The 21,267-nt window shown below is 46.4% G+C and overlaps 1 protein-coding gene across 9 annotated transcripts in view; it reads right to left on the bottom strand.

Moving 5' to 3' along the window:
* LRRC28 (leucine rich repeat containing 28) overlaps nt 1-21,267 on the bottom strand; it is a 143,735-nt gene that overhangs the window by 39,841 nt on the left and 82,627 nt on the right. For 8 of the 9 annotated variants that reach the window (XR_009867236.1, XR_009867237.1, XM_062204948.1 and 5 more), the window contains exons 6-7: nt 16,033-16,239; nt 148-250 (exon numbers count right to left, since the gene is read on the bottom strand). Coding sequence is in view for 6 of the 9 variants with exons in the window: in XM_062204948.1 (XP_062060932.1) it covers nt 148-250; nt 16,033-16,239 (310 nt within the window). In the remaining 3 variants the exon portion in view is untranslated. The remainder of the gene's footprint in view (nt 1-147; nt 251-16,032; nt 16,240-21,267) is intronic. The other variant, XR_009867238.1, reaches the window with a different exon arrangement.

The raw sequence follows: 21,267 nt of genomic DNA, 5'->3' as shown, positions 1-21,267 counted from the left end.
GAACCCAACATACAATACTCTAAATCACTTGCCTAATATTCTGAGTTTCTGTGCATATTTGGCTTAGCATATTAAGGTCAAAGACAGAACAGAGTGATTGAAAGCGACTCATCTATTTTTGAGTCCACAATGTGAGAGCAGCCTTACCCACTGCACCCGATGACTTTATTGTACAGATAGGACGGCAAGCCTTTCAGGTGAACGTTGTTATCCACGTACACGTACTGGAGTTCTCGGGAACGACCTAAATCTGGATCAGAAAGGAAAGCGCTGTAACTCTACAAAGAGGCACAATTACAATGTGAAAAATAAAGCTGAACACATAAGATTACACATATTCTAAATTTTATGTTCTGGAAGAAAAAAAATGTGGATTTAATTCCCAGTGTGAAATTATGTCAGCTGCAACATTAAGTTCTGTTTCAGAAAACATGATTGCAGAAAAATTACTTAACCAACTTTGATCTTCTAAACTATAAGATAAGTGTGAGAACAAACTGTCTCTATCAAAAGCCTGCAAAGCGTGCAAGAAAAACTCCCACTGAGAACCACGTGAGGGTGGCTGGGCAGAGCTGTTCTCCAGTTGACTGGACTTTGGGGCTGTGCACGTCACGTCTGCTTCATCTTAGCCATCTGGAGCAGCCCTGCCTGACCCTTCATTCTTTATCCATATATTCCTTATCTAGTCCCAGAGATGTGCTTCTCAAAGTTAATCAGTGGCCTTCTCTCCAGCATACCTTGTCTCTGAAGGGTTGTAACCAATCGTGCTCTAAACACAGTCCTCCCCAACTTCTGAGAGATCTACCCCCATTTACCTAACACCTGCCTTTGGGGCTAAGCCAATGACGACGACGCTCACTGTATAAGGATAAATGGGAATGCGCTGTCATGGACACATACGTTCTGACTAGAATGGGACCACCTGGCTGGGCTTGTGTCTCCTGGGCCCGGGCCATTCAGATTCTGCCCTGAATAAACCTTATATTGACCTCCACATAGTCTGTTTATTTCCATGGACAACTGGGACTAGAACATTATTATACTTTCTTTCTGCATAAACCAATGACATTTTATAGACGACTTCAATTTCAGCATACAGTTTGCTGTTGGCCATTGACTTTCATTTTTTTTCCCATGGGAAATGTTATACAAAGCCTCGACAAGCTTAGCTCTGCCCTTGACAAAGACTGCTTGGCCTCTCTTTATTCCAGCTCCTCAACCTTCCCTGGGCCCATCTGTGCACCCCCTGTAAAATTCAGTGTCAGCAAGGACCGGCCACCCTCAGTTTCTGATCCCATCTGACACCCGATCAGGCTGCTTGTCCCCCACCATCCCATCCTGCAGGTGAGATCTGACACCCAACAGGCCCTGGCCTGTCTTCAGGAAGAATCCAGCTAGGTCAGACTAGCCAGGACCCTCCCTCATCCTGACACTTCCGTTGGTCATTTTCCATTCCCTGACCCCCAGCCTGCATCCTGGCTGCCAATGCCCACTTGCCCATGCTGTACTCAGAGCTGGCTCAATCTCTCCCCACTGCAGGGGTCCCTGTACCTGCCACAGTGGTCCTGGATACAGTCTTCCTTGGCGTCTTTAACAAGCATCCCTTTAATATCTTATATCAAGGTGTCCTGTGCCCAGCTCCCCTGGGGCTGAGGGGCCACGCAGGTCCAGGAGTGGACAGATCTACCCCCTGGCTGCAAGGGGGGTGAGAAGAAGTGAGGCAGAACCCAACTCCCAGGCCCAAGGAGGTGTGAAGGTGGGGTTGACATTAACTGCGGGCCACAGAGCAGGATTTATAATGATCTAAAATGAGAAGGTGGGAAAAGGGCCATGAAGAAGGGTCTGCAACAGGAAGAGGTGTGCCTGGAAAGGGGTCCCCAGGGCCATCTCCGGCCAGCATGGGCAGCAGGGAGACTTCCAAGTGTCTGCCCAGGAATGTTTACCTCCTCTCCTTTCCGTGCCTAGCCCTCATGGAGCCTGTCACATGGGCACCTTACAGAGCCCTCTCAGCCTTATCAACCTCAGAGGTCTTCCAGGGCTCTGCGTGTGGAAACAGAAAGCAGGCAGAAGGAGACCGGCTCACCCGTGACTTTCCTCTGTTTGAAAGACCAAGGCCTAGGCAGCTACATTGGGAGGGCCACAGGTGCACTGACACTCAAATGGTAATTCCTCTCCCCATTAAGGGTCCTGCTGGCCCTGTGCTATGCCCTGGGGATCCAGACATGAATGTCAACATGCACAGATGTGAACCTAGACACGGAACACAGCTGTAACTCAACATGGTCCTTGCCATTTGAGAGTCTAATGGTTCACAGATGGCTTCTGGGTGATGGTCACAGAAGGCAGGGGGAGGGTAAAGGAAGGCTGGGCTGAGGAGGGGCTCCTGTGGGGAAGGAGGGGGAGTGAGACACCACGCCTGTCTCTGCTGCTCTTCCAGTTACAGCGGTCCCGCCCAGGACCAGCCCTGGAGCAAGTCACCACAAGGAGCCCAGGTTGAGAGCACTGGGAACACACAACAAAAGGAGAAGGGGCACCTCTGGGAGGAAAAGGAATTCCTGGGCTACAGGCTAGAGGCACCTTTTCCAGCCGGCACACAGGCGGCAAAAATGGCAGGTGTGATTTCAGAGCCCAAGTCACGGAAGTCACAAGGGCTTCCTCTCTGTTCGCTTGCTCTTCTGGCATCAGGCGTCCTGGAGGAGGCAACTTCCTTGTCAGGAGCACCCGGCAGCCTCCTGGCCCTGGGAATGAGGCATCCCGGAAGCAGCTTCCCAGTGCCAGCTCAAACCTTCAAATGCGTGTTGTTCGGAGACGGTGTGAATCATCTTGCTCCTCCTCAACATTTTGCTCACTAATTTCTGCATCCATCAGTAGATCTTGCCTGCAACATTACAGGCTGATTACCTAACGGTGACTTTCTATTATCTTCCTTCTGGCTACATTTAATTAATGGGAATCCTGCAAGGAACAGCTGTCACCCTTTCTCTCACGTACATAAGTGATCTTCGTACCAGTGTGGATTCATGGCTAGTTATCTGTAAGGGAGGACAAGTAAAACCCCAGCACTAGCTTTATTTACTTACTGGGTAAAGCATTTCCATTGTGGCCAGCAGGTGCTGCTCCAGGGTGGCTCTCATGGTGGGACGGGCGTTCGGTGCAGCAGTTAAAGACGCTGCTCGGGATGCCCACATCCCACATCAGAGTGCCTGGGTTTGAGTTCCGACTCCACTTCAACTCCAGCTTCCTGCGAACCACATCCTGGGGGACATGAGTCCCTGACACTCACATGGAAGACAGGGACTGAGTTCCAGGCTCCCAACTTCTCTTTGGCCTGGCCCAGCCCTGGCTATTGCAGGGCTGTCTGTCTCTCTGCCATTCCAATAACAATAAAAATTTTAAAACAACAGCAGCAACAGAGTACTTGTACTTTTTTGAGCCCTTCTTGACTTTCTGGTGCGTTAAATTTTCCAGGATGAACTTATACTTTCCATGCCGAAGCCCTGAAACCAACCACTTCTCTAAGGAATGCCTGTCCTTTCATTGGAGTACGGTGTTTGTTTATCTATCTGTCTTCCAGCTGCTGGTTCACTCCCCAGATGCCTGCAACAGTCAGGGCTGGGCCAGGCTGAAGCCAGGAGCCTGGAGCTCCTTCTCGGTCTCCCAGGTGGGTGGCAGGAACCGCTCATCATCGTCTGCCTGCCTGGTGTGCAAGCAGGCAGCTGGGCTGGAAAGAAAGGCAAGACTTGAACCCAGGCATTCCCACATCGGATTGTGGGCCACCCACTGGCAGCTTAACCTGCTGTGGCACACACCTGCCCCTGGAGTTTGGAGTTTAAAAACCATGATTTGAGCGCCAGATGTGCTCATGCCATCACTTCAAAGATCTGAGACCTCAGAAGCATGCAGGCACACTCACCCACACGTGTATGCATGTCCATTGTTGGCGGTGTGCCTTCAGCACAGGTTCCTACAAGAGGGCTTGTCAGGTCTAAGGTAAGCACAAGTGTTGCCCAAATTCCCTCCAAGTGGTTACACCAACTTGCATTCCTACCAGCAATGCATGGAGCAGCTGCTTCACCACAGAGAGTAAGAGATGCTCTCATATTTAGAAATTTTTGCCTTCCTGATAGTGAGAAGTGCTATCTCAGCATTGTTTCATGTTTGTATAAATTTGAGCATTTTAAAAACTTGTCTGAGTAGCATGTACACACACACACACACACACAGAGCCACATTTAAGAACTGTCTGTTCAAATCGTTTTCCCATTCTTTTCTACCAAGTTTTTGGTGTTCTGTACTTCATTTTGCTGAGTCCTTCACATATTAGGAACGTTGGTCCCAGGTCTGTAGTATATGTTGCAAATAAGTCCCATCAGTTGTCATTTGACTTGGTGGGTGGCGTCTGTCATACCAAAAATTTTAAAGTCCTTTTGCATTCAGATTTCTCAATCTTTTCTTTTATTACCTCTGGATTGGAAACCTCTCTGATACTCAAATTTAAAACATAATTCGCCCATGTTTCCTTCTAGTGCTTATATGGCTTATTTATTTATTTGTACAGTTGGACCCTGGATCCACGTGGAATCTGCTCTTAAATATGGAATAAAGTATACAGCTAATCATCTGCCTTTCCAAATGGTGGATCCAGCTGTCTCAGCATCACTCATGAGCTCTTTAATCTTTATCCCCTAACACCAACATGAAAAACAAGGCCTCAAAGAGAAAAAATATCATAAAGTGCACATACATATTCCAGAAGAGAAAAACTGCATTATTCCCTCAAGCTAGAAACAGGTAGAAAGTGGAGGAGAGGCGTGTCATGGAATAGCACCCTTCTGGGGCGAGCAGGCCTGCGTGTCTGTCCTTTCTCCGAGCCTGTCACATGGCAGGGCCTCGGTCCGCTCACTCACTCATTGAACGGCATGGCCCACGTCGCGCCCCGATCTTACCACGCTGGAAGGGTCGCTGAATGTGAAAGCAGTCCGTGAAACCTGAATCACTATCCAATACATTCTTCAAGCAGAACGCAGAACTGGCAAAATATTGTGCACTGTCACTTTAGTAAATGAAAAAGCTGTACATTCATAAAACATGAATGGGAAAAATACAAGTACCAGAACCCACTTGCAATGGAAAAGGCCTCAAAATTACACCTGGGGGTCAGTGTTGTGGCATACAGGGTAAAGCCATCGCTTGCAGTGCTGGCATCCCATATGGGTGCCAGCTGAGTCCCACTGCTCCACTTCCAATGACTTCTCAGCTAATGTGTCTGGGAAAGCAGTGGAACAAGATGGCCCAAGTACTTAGGTCCCTGCATGCATGTGGGAGAACTGGAGTAGGCTCTTGCTCTGTGCTTTGGTTTGGCCCAGCCCTAGCTGTTGCAGTCATTTGGGGAGTGAACCAGCAGATGAAAGACCTGTCTCTCCTGTGCCTTTCAAATAAATAAAAATAAATCTTAAAAAAAGAAAACACTAGGAATTCCTCTTCTAAATGTTATTCCTCTTTCTCCAATAGGCATATGAATCCTTAAAGTACAAACAGAAATCTGTTGACTTGAAAAAAATTTTGGAATATATATATATATTTTAAATGAAATGGCACTGATAAAAAATTCTGGTCTCAGTTTGCTTTGCAGAGCCCGGAGGGAGCTCAGGGAAGAACTCCTGGCTTGGTCCACTCAGCAGTGGAGAGCACAGCATTAACTGAGAGAGCAAGAGCAGAGAGGCCTGACCCCTTGTTCTTGCTAGACCGTGTAGCCTTAGTTTGTCACCTATATAATGGGGAGAACAACGCTGACTCTTAAGCTTAGTGAGAATCACTAACAGAGCATGGACGTTATCAAGCAGAATGCCTGGCACACAGCCCTCTCCAGTGGATAGCAGTAATTCTCATTCTTACTAGTCAGGTCACACTTGAACTAGGGCCTACAGGAGACGTCCAATTAAGAGAGAATTCTCATTGGCTTGCAGCAAAGGGTACTAACACTTTTCTACTTTAGTTGCACAGAAAAGAGCTAGAGGCAACAGTTAGAGACAGGGATTTGTCCCTCAAGCCAGGACACACAATGGGACATGGGGGAGGATGCACCTCTCTCCTCTAACATACGGCAAAAGAGCCATGGAAAGGGAGGAGACAGGCGCAGCTCATTTCAGTCAGCTGACAGCTGGCACTGGCTGCTTCTTACACAGTTCAGTCTTCCCTCCTACCCTAGTTTTATAGGAAAGAAAGGAAGAGTCAAGGATTTTAACATGCTGTTTGCTTCAGATTGCATTTTAGGTTTTCAACAGTCCAGGGAATTTGGTTTGCACCTCCTGGCCACTCTGTCTAGGGGCTGCATTTTCTCACAGAAGCTATAATGGTATGAGAACTTCTATATTAAAGCTGAATGAAAACCAGTACCAGCTGTGTCCAAATCTATTCTACATTAGCCCAATGCCACGCGGGACTGAGCATTTAACACTGACATTTCAGCTTTCCAAATAACAGTCTGACACAGAGTGGGGAAGGCAGTACTGAAACCACAGGAAAGAGCAAGCTCTGGTGTCAGTACTGAGAGAGGAGAAAAAACGCTGCTGCCTTTTCCCAGTGGGAAACAACACCTGTATCTCATGGACAACACCTACACCTCATTAACACCTATGCTCCACAGACAACAACTACATGCCACAGACAACACCTACATCCCACAGACAACATCTAACCTCACTGGAAACATCTACATCCCACAGACAACACCTGCATCCCACAGGCAACACCTATACCCCACAGGAAACACCTGCATCCCACAGGCAACAGCTATACTTCACAGACCCCTTACAAAGATAAAACAATGTATACAGTGCCAAGCTTGATTCCTTGCAAAATAACGGGTGCTTGATACATTTTAGCGTTTACCTCCCCCTTGGGAATACAGAGATCACAAAACCACAGAGGGAAGCTGACAGCTCTGTGGTTTTCGCTGACACAGCACAGCCTGCTGGTGAGGCCGAGACATGGAAAGGCAGGGCCAGGAGCAGGCTGTGAAGGCGGCCTGTCAGGAGGCAAGCCCTGGCACACGCCCCAAGCGCAGCCGACAGCCTCACAAAAGAGGCTGCAATGAATGCCTGCTGAGTGGAAAAGCATTGAGATACTTCTTACATTCTTAACAGAAAATTTTAATCCGATAATTAACTTTGGAAGAGATCGTTCATCTACGAGCTAATGAGGCGGTCTGTTTTCTTCTATTAATGTTAATGGACTAATATCACGCGAAAAACTAAGGGATTACATTTTTAAATGTTCTTTGTTAAAATGCTCAGTGTGTAAAATTTATAAAGCACAGAAGCTGTCCATCTGCATGGATGCTAAAACCATAAAGAAATTTTTCATGCAGCTTTTTAAAGTACTACACTGTGCCTAAAATATTTCCACTTTTCCTTCCAGACTCACAGATCAAAGTTTGTTACTTGGAAATTAGCAAAAACTAGGGAGTCTTGCACACACTCCAATTCCTTCTCCTATTTTCTCCAATCCCAGGGCCTGGCATGTGCAGTCCACATGGCTGAGGAGGAAACAAAAACCTGCTGTGTGTTCGGGCTATTGCTTGTCTACACACTGAAAAAGCAAGCGTGGAGGGACAGGCAGCCAGGGCAGAACAGGATCTGTGTTTACTGCACTCTGACCATGGTGAGACTCATTTATTTTATCAAAAGGTGAATGATGTATTCTTTTCCATGAAATGAAGGGGTCATAAAAAACCACAACATCAAAGCAGCAGACTGCTCTTCCACGTAAAACCAACGCTCACCATTGAGGAGCCAGAGATGTTCTGAGTCACACTTACAGCATTTTTAATTACTACAAAATGTGGATTTCTTCACAATGATTCCAGAGTAATCTGACACGTATTCCAAAGTAATTTTAAAACTACTTTAAATTATGTACATGACACCTTTTATAAGAACACTTCAACCACTTTTTTTAGACATGAATATTTTCAAGTGCTAGCTTCTTGAAATGAACATACACACACACACACGTGCACATACGCCATTAAATCTTTTCCAGATTTAATAGTCTTTCTGATCTATTCAGCTTTTCAAAATACAATTTCAAAGTGAAGTACAATTCAATAAGACACTTTCTATAGAGTAGCTCATCAGCAACTGCTAGATTGATACACTGATGGCAATGAATTTGAATAGCTGATGGTTTCCTTTCCTGTTGGCTTAAAAATCATGCTTGAGGGGCCAGCACTGTGGTGTAGCGGGTAGAGGTGCTGCCTGCGGTACTGATCCCATACAGGCACCAGTTTGAGTGCCAGCTGCTCTACTTCCGATCCAGCTCCCTACTGATGCACCTGGGAAAAAAGCAGCAGCAGATGGTCCAAGTGTGTGAGCCCCTGCACCCACATGGGAGACCCAGAAGAAACTCCTGGCTCCTGGCTCAATCATCCTAGCTCCAGCCAATGTGGCCATTTGAGGAGTGAACTAGCAGATGGAAGACCTCTTTCTCTGCCTCTGCATAACTCTGCCTTTCAAATAAATGAAAAAATCTTTTTTTTTTTTTTTAAATCAGGCTTGAGCATCTCTTTCTGTTGTACGGTCAGGTAACAAAGAGATGACAAGCAGTGGGCTGGGCAGGGCACTACATGAGATGCTTGGGGTGCAAAAATGAAGACTCCCAGGCCCCACCTGTTCTCATATTGACTGTATGCTTACGGAGTGCTTATGAGTAACATGTATTTTAGATGGAACTTATTTAATTCCCATTACCGGGCTATGAAGTTGTTGACATTAACCCACTCCTGGGACAGACTAAGTTATCTTCCTCAAGCCAAGATCACACAAGTTTTAAATGGTAGGGCTGGGATCTAAAGGCACACCACCACTGAGAGGGTTAGGTGGCCTGTCCAACACATCACTTCCACAGGAGCAGGGCACTCCCATATGGCTCAGTGAGGGAGGGGCCTACCGAACAGGATGCATGTGTGCTGGGGGTACAAGAGGGCTGGCACCTTGCCCAGGGCATCCAGGTGTGATGCCAAGGGTGGAGTTTTGATGGGAACATCGCCAAGGAGACAGGTGATGCACCAGGTGTGTCTTTGCTTCCTTTAAAAGACCAGAAAGCAGTGGGCTAGTCCCAGCTCGCAGATTTAGGGCAGAAATACCAAGAATTCCTTCACAGAAGATCTCAGGAAGGAGACCTGAGGCTGACTGTATGGAAGAGTGTGGGGAAGACTACAGCCCAAAAGCCAGAGCAGGGGCCGCCGTGAAGCAGGCAACGTCCTCACTGCACAGCACCCAGAATGGTGCTCAGCGGGACTTGGGCCTGGTTTTTATTTTATTTTGAACTTACTTAAAAACTTTTTCAGAAAACTATGACTGGAGCCCCAGATTCCTGCTCTCAAGTCAACTGGCAATGTCTTCCAGACTTCACTAGCCCTGCACATTCTTGTCACTGTTTTAAAAGCTCTAACTTCCAGAACCAAATGTTGGTAAACATCTTGCTTATGGCACTCGCCTTGGTACTACTGAGTGTTCTAACTTAACATCTGCACCTTCAGAAGAATGAGCAGCACTTCTTGTTTTTGCTTTTACTTGGTATTTGGAGAACGGAGCTCACCTTCCTCAGATTAATCATTTTTCATCCCTAAATCCCCTTCCCAACTTAGAGAAAAATATAAATTTGTCCATTTGAAATTCACCTAATTTGGAGGCACTTTTGTCTTCCTGCATTGGCACAGAAAGTCTATGTCTTTGGCTTGCTGCAGGACCCACATGAAATAATCCTGTAAACTCCATAAGAAAACCCAAAGTGAGTGCAAATGCCGTATGCAATGAAAGACTATAAAGATTATCTAATATGGTGGAAACAGTTCAGTTGAGCAAGCAGCGAAAGGATAAGAAAAACCTGCTATTATAAATTTTCAGAGAGAGAGCTCAAAAAGGAGCAGTGAACATTCATTTTCTCGAAGAAATTTCAAGAAATGTTATAACATTGCTCCTTAAACAAGATCTGCACAGATTTCCATTAACAGACTAATTCTCTCCCATTACTAGTTTCTGAACCTTGTTTTTCAAGATCTTTTCTCCTTTTTCATTATCTGTTATTTCTTTTCCTTATTTTCTCCTGTGATTAGAGATTTGTTCAACAATTTCCACGTATCACAATTTCTGTCGTGTGTTTGGGTCCCCCCAGTTGTCACACCTTCTACTCAAACATGGAACTAACTCCAACTGCTCGAACTTTCTGTTCTAGAAGAAACTTGTTCAAACGGAAACTTATTTAAGGCCACAAAATTTGCAAATTAGTCAATGACCTCAAGGCAGTACCTCTTTGAATTGCAGATCAAATACATTCACGGTTCATTACTGTACAGCCTGCACTCATCTCTGAGTCTGAGATTAAGGAATTATTAACTGGTTTTCATCTAGTTTCAATGTTGGTTTGAAATCTGGCTAGTTTTACAGTGTGAACTTAATTTTTTTTTTTAGTTAAAAAACAGAAAACAGAAATTTCTGACTTTCTAAGCAAGTACAGAGAAAGCAAGCAAAAGCAGCCACGGTTAACACACATGCCATTTACAAAAAGACGGAGCAAAACTTTAGCATAAGTCTAGGAGTTAGCTCCTAGAAGTATACCACTGCAGAAGTTACTTTTTTTTCTATAGAAAGTTCCAACAAAGGGAAAACACCACTAGCGATAAAAGCTGGAGTGTTCTGTTAGGGGCCAGGGGCCAGTTTTCTGTCCTTATCAAAGCTATGAGTTTGAAAAGCTGGAGTGTTCTGTTAGGGGCCAGGGGCCAGTTTTCTGTCCTTATCAAAGCTATGGAGTTTGATCTGTGGCTGTGAAGGAGCTGTTCTCACTTGCAGCCCAAGTCTGTGACGCAGAGTTAACTCTCGAGAAAACAAATACCTCACTATCAGAACGTCCTAGGACAGCTCTGGGACTGGTTTAGAAGCCCGGATACGTTCTCATTAAGAGGAAGCTGTTTATTCTCTGCTCACTTCTGGTCCGTCAGACAGGTGATTCTGCACATCTCTGGTTCAGATAGCAAATGTTCTTGGTGAAGAAGAACTCATTCACTGTTTTCCAAACCAAGATCCAATAAAAATCCCACCTGCTCATGTGGTGCAGCTCCTGATTCCTTCAACTGCAGAAGTGACTGGCGTTGCGTTTTAACTAGAGCAAGCCCGTCCACCACCTGGGTGTGCAGGAGCAACCTCATGAGCCTTACACCATTTTTCAACGTTAAGTAAGTTGTACACCTTTCTGAATAGCCAGGCTTATTAATCATGCAAGGCAAACCGGCAGCACCTGGCACAAAGGCCTTAGAGAAAAGACACTTTCAGAAGCTAAGACGTAAGGTGCGCAACTCTGTGGGTAGTTTGTTAACAGAGGTATACTGAACTGACAACAGATGTTCAAGTTTCAAGGCCTCTGCCAAAGTGCATAGCACCCGGCTCAAGTGACTGTTTTCCCCTCTGACTGCTGCGCTCAGCTGTGGTGGACTCACAGCAACCAGGGGGTCCTTTTTGATGCACCTTCCATCCTGGGAAGAATGTGGCCAGGGTCTTAATGGCTTTGGCATCACCACAGCGCCTCAGGAAGAACCTACTGAAAGAACATTAATGGGTGAGGCGGTCCCACAAGCGACGGAAGGCCTTGCATGCAGCGCCTGTGTGGCTTTTTGAGGCCCCATAAAAACTGGCTGTCTCTTAAGTCAAACTTCTTTGGCCAGAAGCTGAAAACTAAAGTTTAGTTAAGGTGCTCCCTAAATGACATTCCCCACCTCCCACCACAGGGAGACAGGATGTAAAACTCACATTTCTGTGCTGTGCCTGCAGACGCGAGGCGCCCAGTAGTTGAACACTTTAGGGTGTGTGTGATGGGGGTGGGGGGCGGGAGTGTCTCCAATTGTGGAACTGAAGTATCCCTGTTTGCCAGATTCCCAAACAGCCCAGTTCTCCGAGGAAAAGCAGAGTGGGCAGCTCCGCACTGTGTGCACCTCTCTCTGGACACTTCTTAGCGTCAGAGGTGGCCTTGGTTTATCGGAAAAGTCAAGTGCACGAACTTATCTTCTTCCTGAAGACTCAAGTGGATTCCTTTCCCAACCTATCTTCACAGTGACACAAACAAAACAAAACCAAACCCCAAGTTTGGGGAGGATGCTGGGCTCAGGCCTGCTTCAGTGTCCTCGTCCTCACGGTCCCTTGGTTCCAGCCTCCCAAGGACTCTCTGGGTGGGCACTCTCTGTGTGTTTCCAGTGGCCTCAGCCATTTCCTTAAGAAGGGCATCCAACCCCCTAGCGTAGAAAGGCCACTGGAGCTTTCCCTGACCACTTCTTCCTTCTGTCCTCAGAGAAGCCAGGGTCCAGCAGAGCTGCGGCAGCCTGCTCCTTGCCAGTCTTCACTATTGCTCTCCTGCCCAATGCCTTGCTAAGTGCAACCTGTCCCAGGTCTGCGGCCTGCCATGGCTGTGAGCCTTGTGAGCTGGGAAGGTGCCCAGGGCTCAGTGGAAGCTGCTTCCATATGCTGTGCTGTCACAGCTCTGGGACTTGTGGTCCCTTTAGCACTCTCCTCAGAGCCCAGTGCAGACCCTCTCGCCTCTGCGCTGACACAGCATGTCACGGTGGCACGCCTCGGCACCCCAAACTCACAGAAGAGCTCCCCCTATTCTTCCCACTCCACTGCTACCCTAGCCCCTGCTCGGTCCCATCACTGCTGAAACAAAGGCAGGAGCGCAGACGAGCAGGGAATGAGAAGCCAGGCCTAGACGGGCAGGGGAGGGCATGGAGACGGCTGAGCAGGCAGAGTGCATGTGGGCGTCAGACGTGGGACAGGGCTGCGGCTCAGACTCCAGCTGGCTGGGTGGAACCAGTGCCTGGTAAATGGTCTGCAGTTTAGACAAAGAGGAAAGACGGTCTGCACTCAGTCCTATCTCTTCCTAGCTGTGATTCTGGGAAGGGTACTTAACTTCTCTGAACCTCAGTTTCCTCATATGTAAAATTAGGTTGAATAGATTTTGTAAAAATAGACTTTTGTCTGAGGTTTTGTAATAATTCCACTAGAACCTACCCGTGCAAAGGTAGACATTTTGTGCAGCGGTTAAGTCGCCACGTGGGACACTCGCAGCCCACGCTGGAGTGCCTGGTTCGAGTCCTGGGAACTACACATCCGATCCAGCTTCCTGCTAATCCTCCTTCTGAGGGCAGCAGTGAGGGTTCCAGTACTTGGGTCCCTGTACCCACATGGGAGACCTGGATGGAGCTCCGGCCTCCTAGTTTCAGTGTGGCCCAGACCTAGCTGTTGTGGCATCTGGAGATCTCTGTCTCTCTTTCCCTCCCCACCTCTGTCTTTCAAATAAAATGAAAATTTTTAAATTTTTAAATCCAATCAGCAATTAAACAGAATATCTAGCCAAAGAGTTTATGCTTAACAAATGACAGCTTTTATTATTTTTACAAATAGCTACAGGAGTATATAGAACACATCATTGAAAATAGAAACACTCTCACACAGGGCCTATAATTACACTCCAACAAGTAAGGTATAGACAGCCTGAGACTGAACAAGCCAGCCTGTTTCTGAAAGTCAAACCATGAACTTAGGAAGCTCAAGATTGCTGAAGATTTGCAGTCTTACCCTGAACACTGACACTATGCCAGTGGCTGGGTTTTCCGCCACGCACACTGAACCATCACATCTCCTCCCTCCCGCTCCCAGTGCCCTCCTGACTTATTACAAGAGCTGACGGCACGGCCTGGCGGTCACGGGTAGGGAGTCAGCGCCGAGCAGCTCACACTTCCACTTCCACAGGAAGTGTAGGTCCAGGTTTGGCTGGTACCTTGGGGAGGGTCACTCCCATCTGCACAGTATTTTATTCTCTTAAACTGTCATAGTACACAGGAAAATTGTGATTATCTCTGCTATGAAGGAAAGTGAAGCCAAGAGAGGGCCTGGAGATGTGTGCAGGTCACACAGGGAAGCTACCGATCCAGCTGGAACCCAGACCTCTGGATTTCTAACCAGCACTGTCTACTCTAAGTGCTCTGTAACCATGCAGCAGGCAGATTTATTTTTAAAAATCTGCATATTTTAAATGTTTCTCACTTGAAAGAAAACTCTGACTCCTTAGAAATGGCTTTATTTCAGGGCCAGTGCAGTGGCGTAGTGGGTAAAGCAACCGCCTGCCATGCTGGCATCCCATATGGGTGCTGGTTCAAGTCCTGGCTGCTCCACTTCCAATCCAGCTCTCTGCTTATGGCCTGGGAAATCAGTGGAAGATGGGCCAAGTTCTTGGGCCCCTGCATCCATATGGGAAGAAGTTCCAGGCTCTTGGTTTTGGATCGGCCCAGCTCTGGCTATTGTGGCCATTTGGGGGAGTGAACCAGCATATGGAAGACCTCTCTCTCTCTGCCTCTGCCTCTCAAATAAGTAAATAAATAAACCTAAAAAAAAAAAAAGAAATGGCTTTATTTCATTTTGTTAATTTTATAAGTACAGAATGTAATTATAGCTATGAAAAGGTAATCTTTCATTTGATAAGTATTTATTATTACTTGGATTAATTTTAATGTCTTTAACATTTTAAAGTTTCTTTTGAAGGGATTTTTACATTGAAAACAGTATACATACCATATTATTTTAGAAATATTTCCTTTCAGTGATTAGTAAATTATTCACTTCATTGTCCTTAAAGATACATTACTCATTGTAAAATGCTTTAATGAATAAAATGATATGATACTTCAAGTGATAGCTTAGGGTTCTATGGGGCTTCCTTATCAATTTTTTAAGATGGCACTTTTGCTGCTTTTTTCTTTCTTTAAGTAAAAATTTATTTATTTTTTTGAAGTCACAGTTAGAGAGAGGGAGAGAGAGAAAGAGAAAGACAGAGATCTTCCATCTGATCACCCCAGAAGGCTGCAATGGTCAGCAGTGGGCCAGGCACAAGCCAGGAGCTAGGAACTTCTTTTGGGTCTCCCACATGGGTGCAGGGGCCCAAGCACTTGGGTCATCTTCTGTTGCTTTCCAAGGCAGGGAGCTGGATTGGAAGTGGAGCAGCTGGGAACTGGTGCCCACATGGGGGCTGTCGTCAGAGGCAGTGGCTTTTACCTACTACGCCAGCGCCAGCCCCCTGTTTCTTTTTTAAATATTAATTTATTTATTTGAAAGAGAGAGGGACAGAGAAAGAGAGAAAGAAAGAGACCTTCCATCCACTGGTTCACTCCCTAAATGGCCGCAATAGCCAGCCCTGGACAAGGCTGAAGCCAACAGCCTGGAACTCCCTCTGGGTCTCTCAGATGGTTGGCAGGGACTCAGTACCTGGACCACGTTCCCCCGTCTTCCTAGGTTTACTAGTAGGAAACAGGACTGGAAGCAGAGCATCTGGGACTCAAACTGGCATGCAGATTCGGGATGTGGATGTTACATGCTGCAGCTTAATTTGCTGTGCCACAATGCCAGCCTTGGCACTTTGCTTCTGTTTCATATACATTAACAACATAAGGCACTTCTCTGTGAAATATATGTATTGTTTTAATAAAGGCCTTTGTACAGAAGTGTACAGTGGATAATATGTTATTTATTAGCCAACATGGCATTTTGAGCTCAGCAGGCAGGTCTGTTGATTTTAAAGCCTCATAGTTCGGCGAGTTGGTAACACCAAGTATTAGGATACCCAATACCAACTTTCCTAGGTAAAAGTAACATCCAAGAGCAAATATATTTATACCAGTAAGCTACCCCTTCATAATGTTCAACACTGTTTGTTAAATTTATAATTATACACACGCATTTTCCAATTTCCTCAGAGTAAATGACTTCATATCTCATATCTCTTTATTTTACTCCTAAACAAATTGTAATAAAAACTTCTTTTCTAAAATATGAAATCTCCTACTGAAATAAATTTCACTTGTTAAGCAGAATTGATGTTCATTGCCAAAATGGATTTATAGGGACAAACAGGAAGAAACAAGTCCATCCTAACCAAAGAAACAAAGACCTTCCATCCATCCTATCCTTCGGATGTTTACGCCTCATCACTTACCAGGTGGCAAAAATGCAAGACGGTTTCCAGCCATGGAGAGCTCATTGAGGCTGGGCAGCTGGCAGAGGTGGCGCGGCACACACCAAAGACGGTTGCGGTCCGCGGTGAGGTACTGCAGAGAAAGGCACAGGTGAAGCCTCTCGGGTAAAGTTAGCAAACGATTGGTAGAAATGTCTAGTGTCTGCAGCTCCTTCAGGTCGCCAACCTCTACAACCAAATCAAAAGTGAGATAAAGTGCAACCTGGTTAATACAAGTAATTAAATGAACCAATACTGTAACAATCCAACCAAACACAACCACAAGCTGTGAATCTCCCTGTAGACATGAACGCAGAGGTGCAGGATTGGGGCCAACAGGCAAATAGTCCGCCCTTGGCAGGTGTCTGTAAACGAGCCTGCCTGTACTTTCTTTCTTTCTTCTTCTTTTTTTTTTTTTTTTTTGACAGGCAGAGTGGACAGAGAGAGAGGTCTTCTTTTTCCATTAGTTCACCCCCCAATGGCTGCTAAGGCCGGCGCACTGCAGCTGACGCCCCGCGCTGATCCAAAGCCAGGAGCCAGGTGCTTCTCCTGGTCTCCCATGGGGTGCAGGGCCCAAGCACTTGGGCCATCCTCCACTGCACTCCTGGGCCACAGCAGAGAGCTGGACTGGAAGAGGAGCAACCGGGACAGAATCTGGCACCCCGACCAGGACTAGAACCCGGTGTGCTGGCGCCGCAGGTGGAGTATTAGCCTAATGAGCTGAAGCGCCGGCCCTGCACTTTGTAAATGGAGAAAAATGCTGGCACTTGCAAGGGCAGTTATAAAGTGAGGGCTGTGCTAAGTGAGAAAAGAACCATTACAGTCTCTCAAGGTACCTGGGCTTGACACTTGGTCACTTACCTTCCGTATAAGCAGGTATTACAGCATCCAAGTAGATGAAACCTGCTCACATCATCTAAGTAGATGATTTCTGGACTAGGAATCAGGGTATCTTTTGGAAATTTGTGCCATAGTAAAGATTATAATAATGTGATGAAACTATTGTTAGTTCCTTTTAGATATTGTCCAATTATGTGGTTCCTTTTTAAAAATTCAAAGTGTATGCATCCTGTGAAGATTTACTTTAATTACACCCTAATTAAGTCTATCATTTACTCCAATAATCCCTCATCATTGAGGTCTACAGTGTGATCTGTTACATGCTGAGTACAATTATGTCCTTGTAATAATCAAATCATTAAGTCTCAGGCCCTACAGTCCCCACATCCCATATGGGTGCCGGTTCATGTCCCGGTTGCTATACTTCCAATCCAGCTCTCTGCTATGGCCTGGGAAAGCAGCGGAGGATGGCCCAAAGCCCTTGGGCCCCTGCATCCATGTAGGGGACCTGGAAGAAGCTTCAGTCTTCTGGCTTCAAATCAGCTCAGCTCTGGCTGTTGCATCCATTTGGGGAGTGAATCAGAGGCTGGAACAGCTCTCCCTCTCTGTCTCTACTTCTGTCTGTAACTCTTGCAAATAAATAAAATAAATCTTTTTTTTTTTTTTAAAAAAAAAAAGGAAATCATTAAGTCTGGAGCAAAGACTGGGAAGTTCTTTACTTAGTCCTTCTCAGAGAAAAATCCCTATATTAGGGGAAGGATGGCACCTTGCACATTCCAAGGCCCTACAGCAGGCACTGAGTAGGATACACGCCTACTTCTTCCACATCCTGGCCACACATGCTGCAGCTCACCATGATGCCATTGCTTGTCCTCGCCTAGTTCTGACCCTGTTCCTGAGTGACTCACTAGGTTATGGTTTTCTATGTTCTACTACTAGACAGTAACCCTCGGGGCACATCCCAGATATTCTATCAGATGGAAACCCTCGGGGCACATCCCAGGTGTTCTATCAGGCGGAAACCCTCAGGGCACATCCCAGGTGCTTTATCAGACGGTAACCCTCAGGGCACATCACCCTCAGGGCACATCGCAGGTGTTCTACTAGATGGTAATCCTTGGGGCACATCGCAAGTGTTCCACCAATAGACAGAAACCCTCGGGGCACAGCCCAGGTGTTCTACCAATACATGGTAACCCTTGGAGTACATCCCAGGTGTTCTGCCACTAGACAGGAACCTGCGGGGCACACCCCACGTGTTTAGGACATGGATTCCAACCAGCAATGGCTCCTCTATTTTTTTTTTTTTTTTTTTTTTTTTTTTTTATTTTTTTTTTTTTTGACAGGCAGAGTGGACAGTGAGAGAGAGAGAGACAGAGAGAAAGGTCTTCCTTTTGCCGTTGGTTCACCCTCCAATGGCCGCCGCGGTAGCGCGCTGCGGCCGGCGCACCGCGCTGTTCCGATGGCAGGAGCCAGGTGCTTATCCTGGTCTCCCATGGGGTGCAGAGCCCAAACACTTGGGCTATCCTCCACTGCACTCCCTGGCCACAGCAGAGAGCTGGCCTGGAAGAGGGGCAACCGGGACAGGATCGGTGCCCCGACCGGGACTAGAACCCGGTGTGCCGGCGCCGCAAGGCGGAGGATTAGCCTGTTGAGCCACGGCGCCGGCCAGCAATGGCTCCTCTATTGGACAAAAACTCTTGTGCTCCCTTGGATGCCCAATTAAACAGATTGGCTTTCTTTACCACGACACATCAGGGGTCAGCAAATGGGACACAGGCCAAATACAGCAGCTCACAGCCTCCCTACGAGCTCAAACTGGTTTTGACATTTTTATAGAGTAGGGAACAATAACTTCCAAAGAACATGTGACATAGACCATATATGCTCAGCGAATCCTGAAGATACGTACTCTCTGGCCTTTAAAGAAAAAGTTTCTTGGTCTTTGCTATAGACTTACTCTTATAAATGTTCTTGATAATGTTTTTCTATATAAAAGTAATGGAAGTGCAAAACAAATCAATTTCTAGCCATTTTCCTATACTGAAATCTGTTCTAAGTTCACATTTTGCTGTTCAATTCCCTAAATGTTGAAGAAAATATACATTCAAAGGTGAGAAGGCAGGACCCAGGATACAACCTGTGACTCTGATAGGAGTTTTGTTCTACTTGGACCTAACTGATGCACACAGAGTCAATCTCTCTTAAGGCTCCACCGCTACAGTTTTCTGCCCACCTGAGCCTGCCTGGATGCCTACCCATGTTTTCACATAGAAAAATGCTTCTGATATGAGATGTCAGGGAACGGGGGGATTGGAGAAAGAATCAATATGCTTTAGAAGTAAATAAAATAAAAATAAGAAAAATAAACTTTAATTTTTTTTTAATTTTATTTTTTAGAGGGAGTGGACAGTGAGAGAGAGAGACAGAGAGAAAGGTCTTCTCTTGCCGTTGGTTCACCCCATAATGGCCGCCACGGCCGGCATGCTGCAGCCAGCGCACCGCGCCGGTCTGAAGCCAGGAGCCAGGTGCTTCTCCTGGTCTCCCGAGTGAGTGCAGGGCCCAAGCACACTGCACTCCTGGGCCACAGCAGAGAGCTGGACTGGAAGAGGAGCAACCGGGACAGAACCCGGTGCCCTGACTGGAACTAGAACCCGGGGTGCTGGCACCACAGGTGGAGGATTAGCCTATTGAGCCGCGGCACCAGCCAAAATAAACTTTTTTTTTTTAAAAAAACCTAACTTTACAAAATGATTCTAGGAGTGAAGTGGGACAGAAGAGCCACCAATCTCCCACACACCACGGTGCCAGGTGCCACAGAACCAGGCAGGTCTCTTACAGTACAGACAAGAGACCATGCAATAGGAGCTCACAGAAAGAAGAGGTAAGTAAGGGGCTGGAGAAGCTTTGACAAGTTTTCTGGAGATGGGAACCTGCAGAGGTCAAAAGGAAAATGGAGAGAGCATTCCCAGCAGGGCATGAGGGCAGAGTGGAAGCAGAAGCCTGAGGGACAAATAAGGAGAACGGGCTCTTGAGGTCCAACCAGTGCCAAACGCCAATGAGAGAAGAACAGAGAACAGAAAGCACAGGGCTTGGTAGACGTGCGTGGTAATGAGTGTCAGGGAGAGGGCTCGGGCTTACTGTGGTGAGAACCAATTTCTCCTGAAGATTCTCAAAGGGTGAAAGGAATATTCTGGAAAGGTTAGACTTGTAAATAGCAAAAAACAAAGCAAAACAAAATTAAAAAGCAGTGAAACAGAAAGAGGTTTTAGGCTCAGAAAACAAGTAGGCATTTGATCAGAACAGAAAGAAAATGATAAAATTTGAAGGTCAATTCCAGATATTTTAAGAAAAGCATGGGGTAGGCTTGACTGGATATGGAAAATAATGAAATAGGGAAAAGAAAAAGGGGCTAGCGCTGTGGCGTAGCAGGTAAAACTGCCACCTGTAGTGCCGACATCCCTTTTTTTATACATATATATACATAATGTTGTGCAATCGATTTTTTTTTTTTTTTTTGGACATGCAGAGTGGATAGTGAGAGAGAGAGACAGAGAGGAAGGTCTTCCATTTTGCTGTTGATTCACCCTCCAATGGCCACTGCGGCCGGCTCATCGCGCTGATCCGAAGCCAGGAGCCAGGTGCTTCTCCTGGTTTCCCGCGCGGGTGCAGGGCCCAAGCACTTGGGCCATCCTCCACTGCCTTCCTGGGCCATAGCAGAGAGTTGGCCTGGAAGAGGGGCAACCGGGATAGAATCCAGCGCCCCAACTGGGACTAAAACCCGGTGTGCCGGTGCCGCAAGGTGGAGGATTAGCCTGTTAAGCCACGGCGCCGGCCGCCGACATCCCTTATGGGTGCTGGTTCAAGTCCCAGCTGCTCGACTTCCTATCCAGCTCTTTGCTATGGCCTGGGAAAGCAGTAGAAGATGGCCCTGCACCCACATGGGAGACTCAGAAGAAGCTCCTGACTCCTTGGCTTCAGATCAGTGCAGCTCCAGCCGTTGTGGCCAACTGGGGAGTGAATCCGTGGATGGAAGACCTTTCTCTCTCTGCCTCTCCTTCCCTCTCTATGTAACTCTGACTTTCAGATAAATAAATAAATCTTTTAAAAAAAAAAGCAAAGATAATTTTAAGCTCTACCATACTATACGAATGGTGATTTCAATGTTAAAAACAATTGTTTTTATAGAAAACATGAAACAAAATTTCATCAATACTTCAGAGTTGCATTATCTAGAAACCATTTGCTTACAGGTATTAGGAAAAAGACTATCAAAAATTCGCATGGGAGCTAGCAAAACAAATGGTTATCATTATTTCAAAAATAGTAATAATATGTACAAAAAAGTATTGTGACATGGTTGCAAATGTCTGTGTT

This window comes from Lepus europaeus, chromosome 11, assembly GCF_033115175.1.
Source record: "Lepus europaeus isolate LE1 chromosome 11, mLepTim1.pri, whole genome shotgun sequence".
Taxonomy (NCBI): domain Eukaryota; kingdom Metazoa; phylum Chordata; class Mammalia; order Lagomorpha; family Leporidae; genus Lepus; species Lepus europaeus.
The sequence above is the reverse complement of the archived record's forward strand: the minus strand, read 5'-3'. Positions and strand labels throughout refer to the sequence as shown.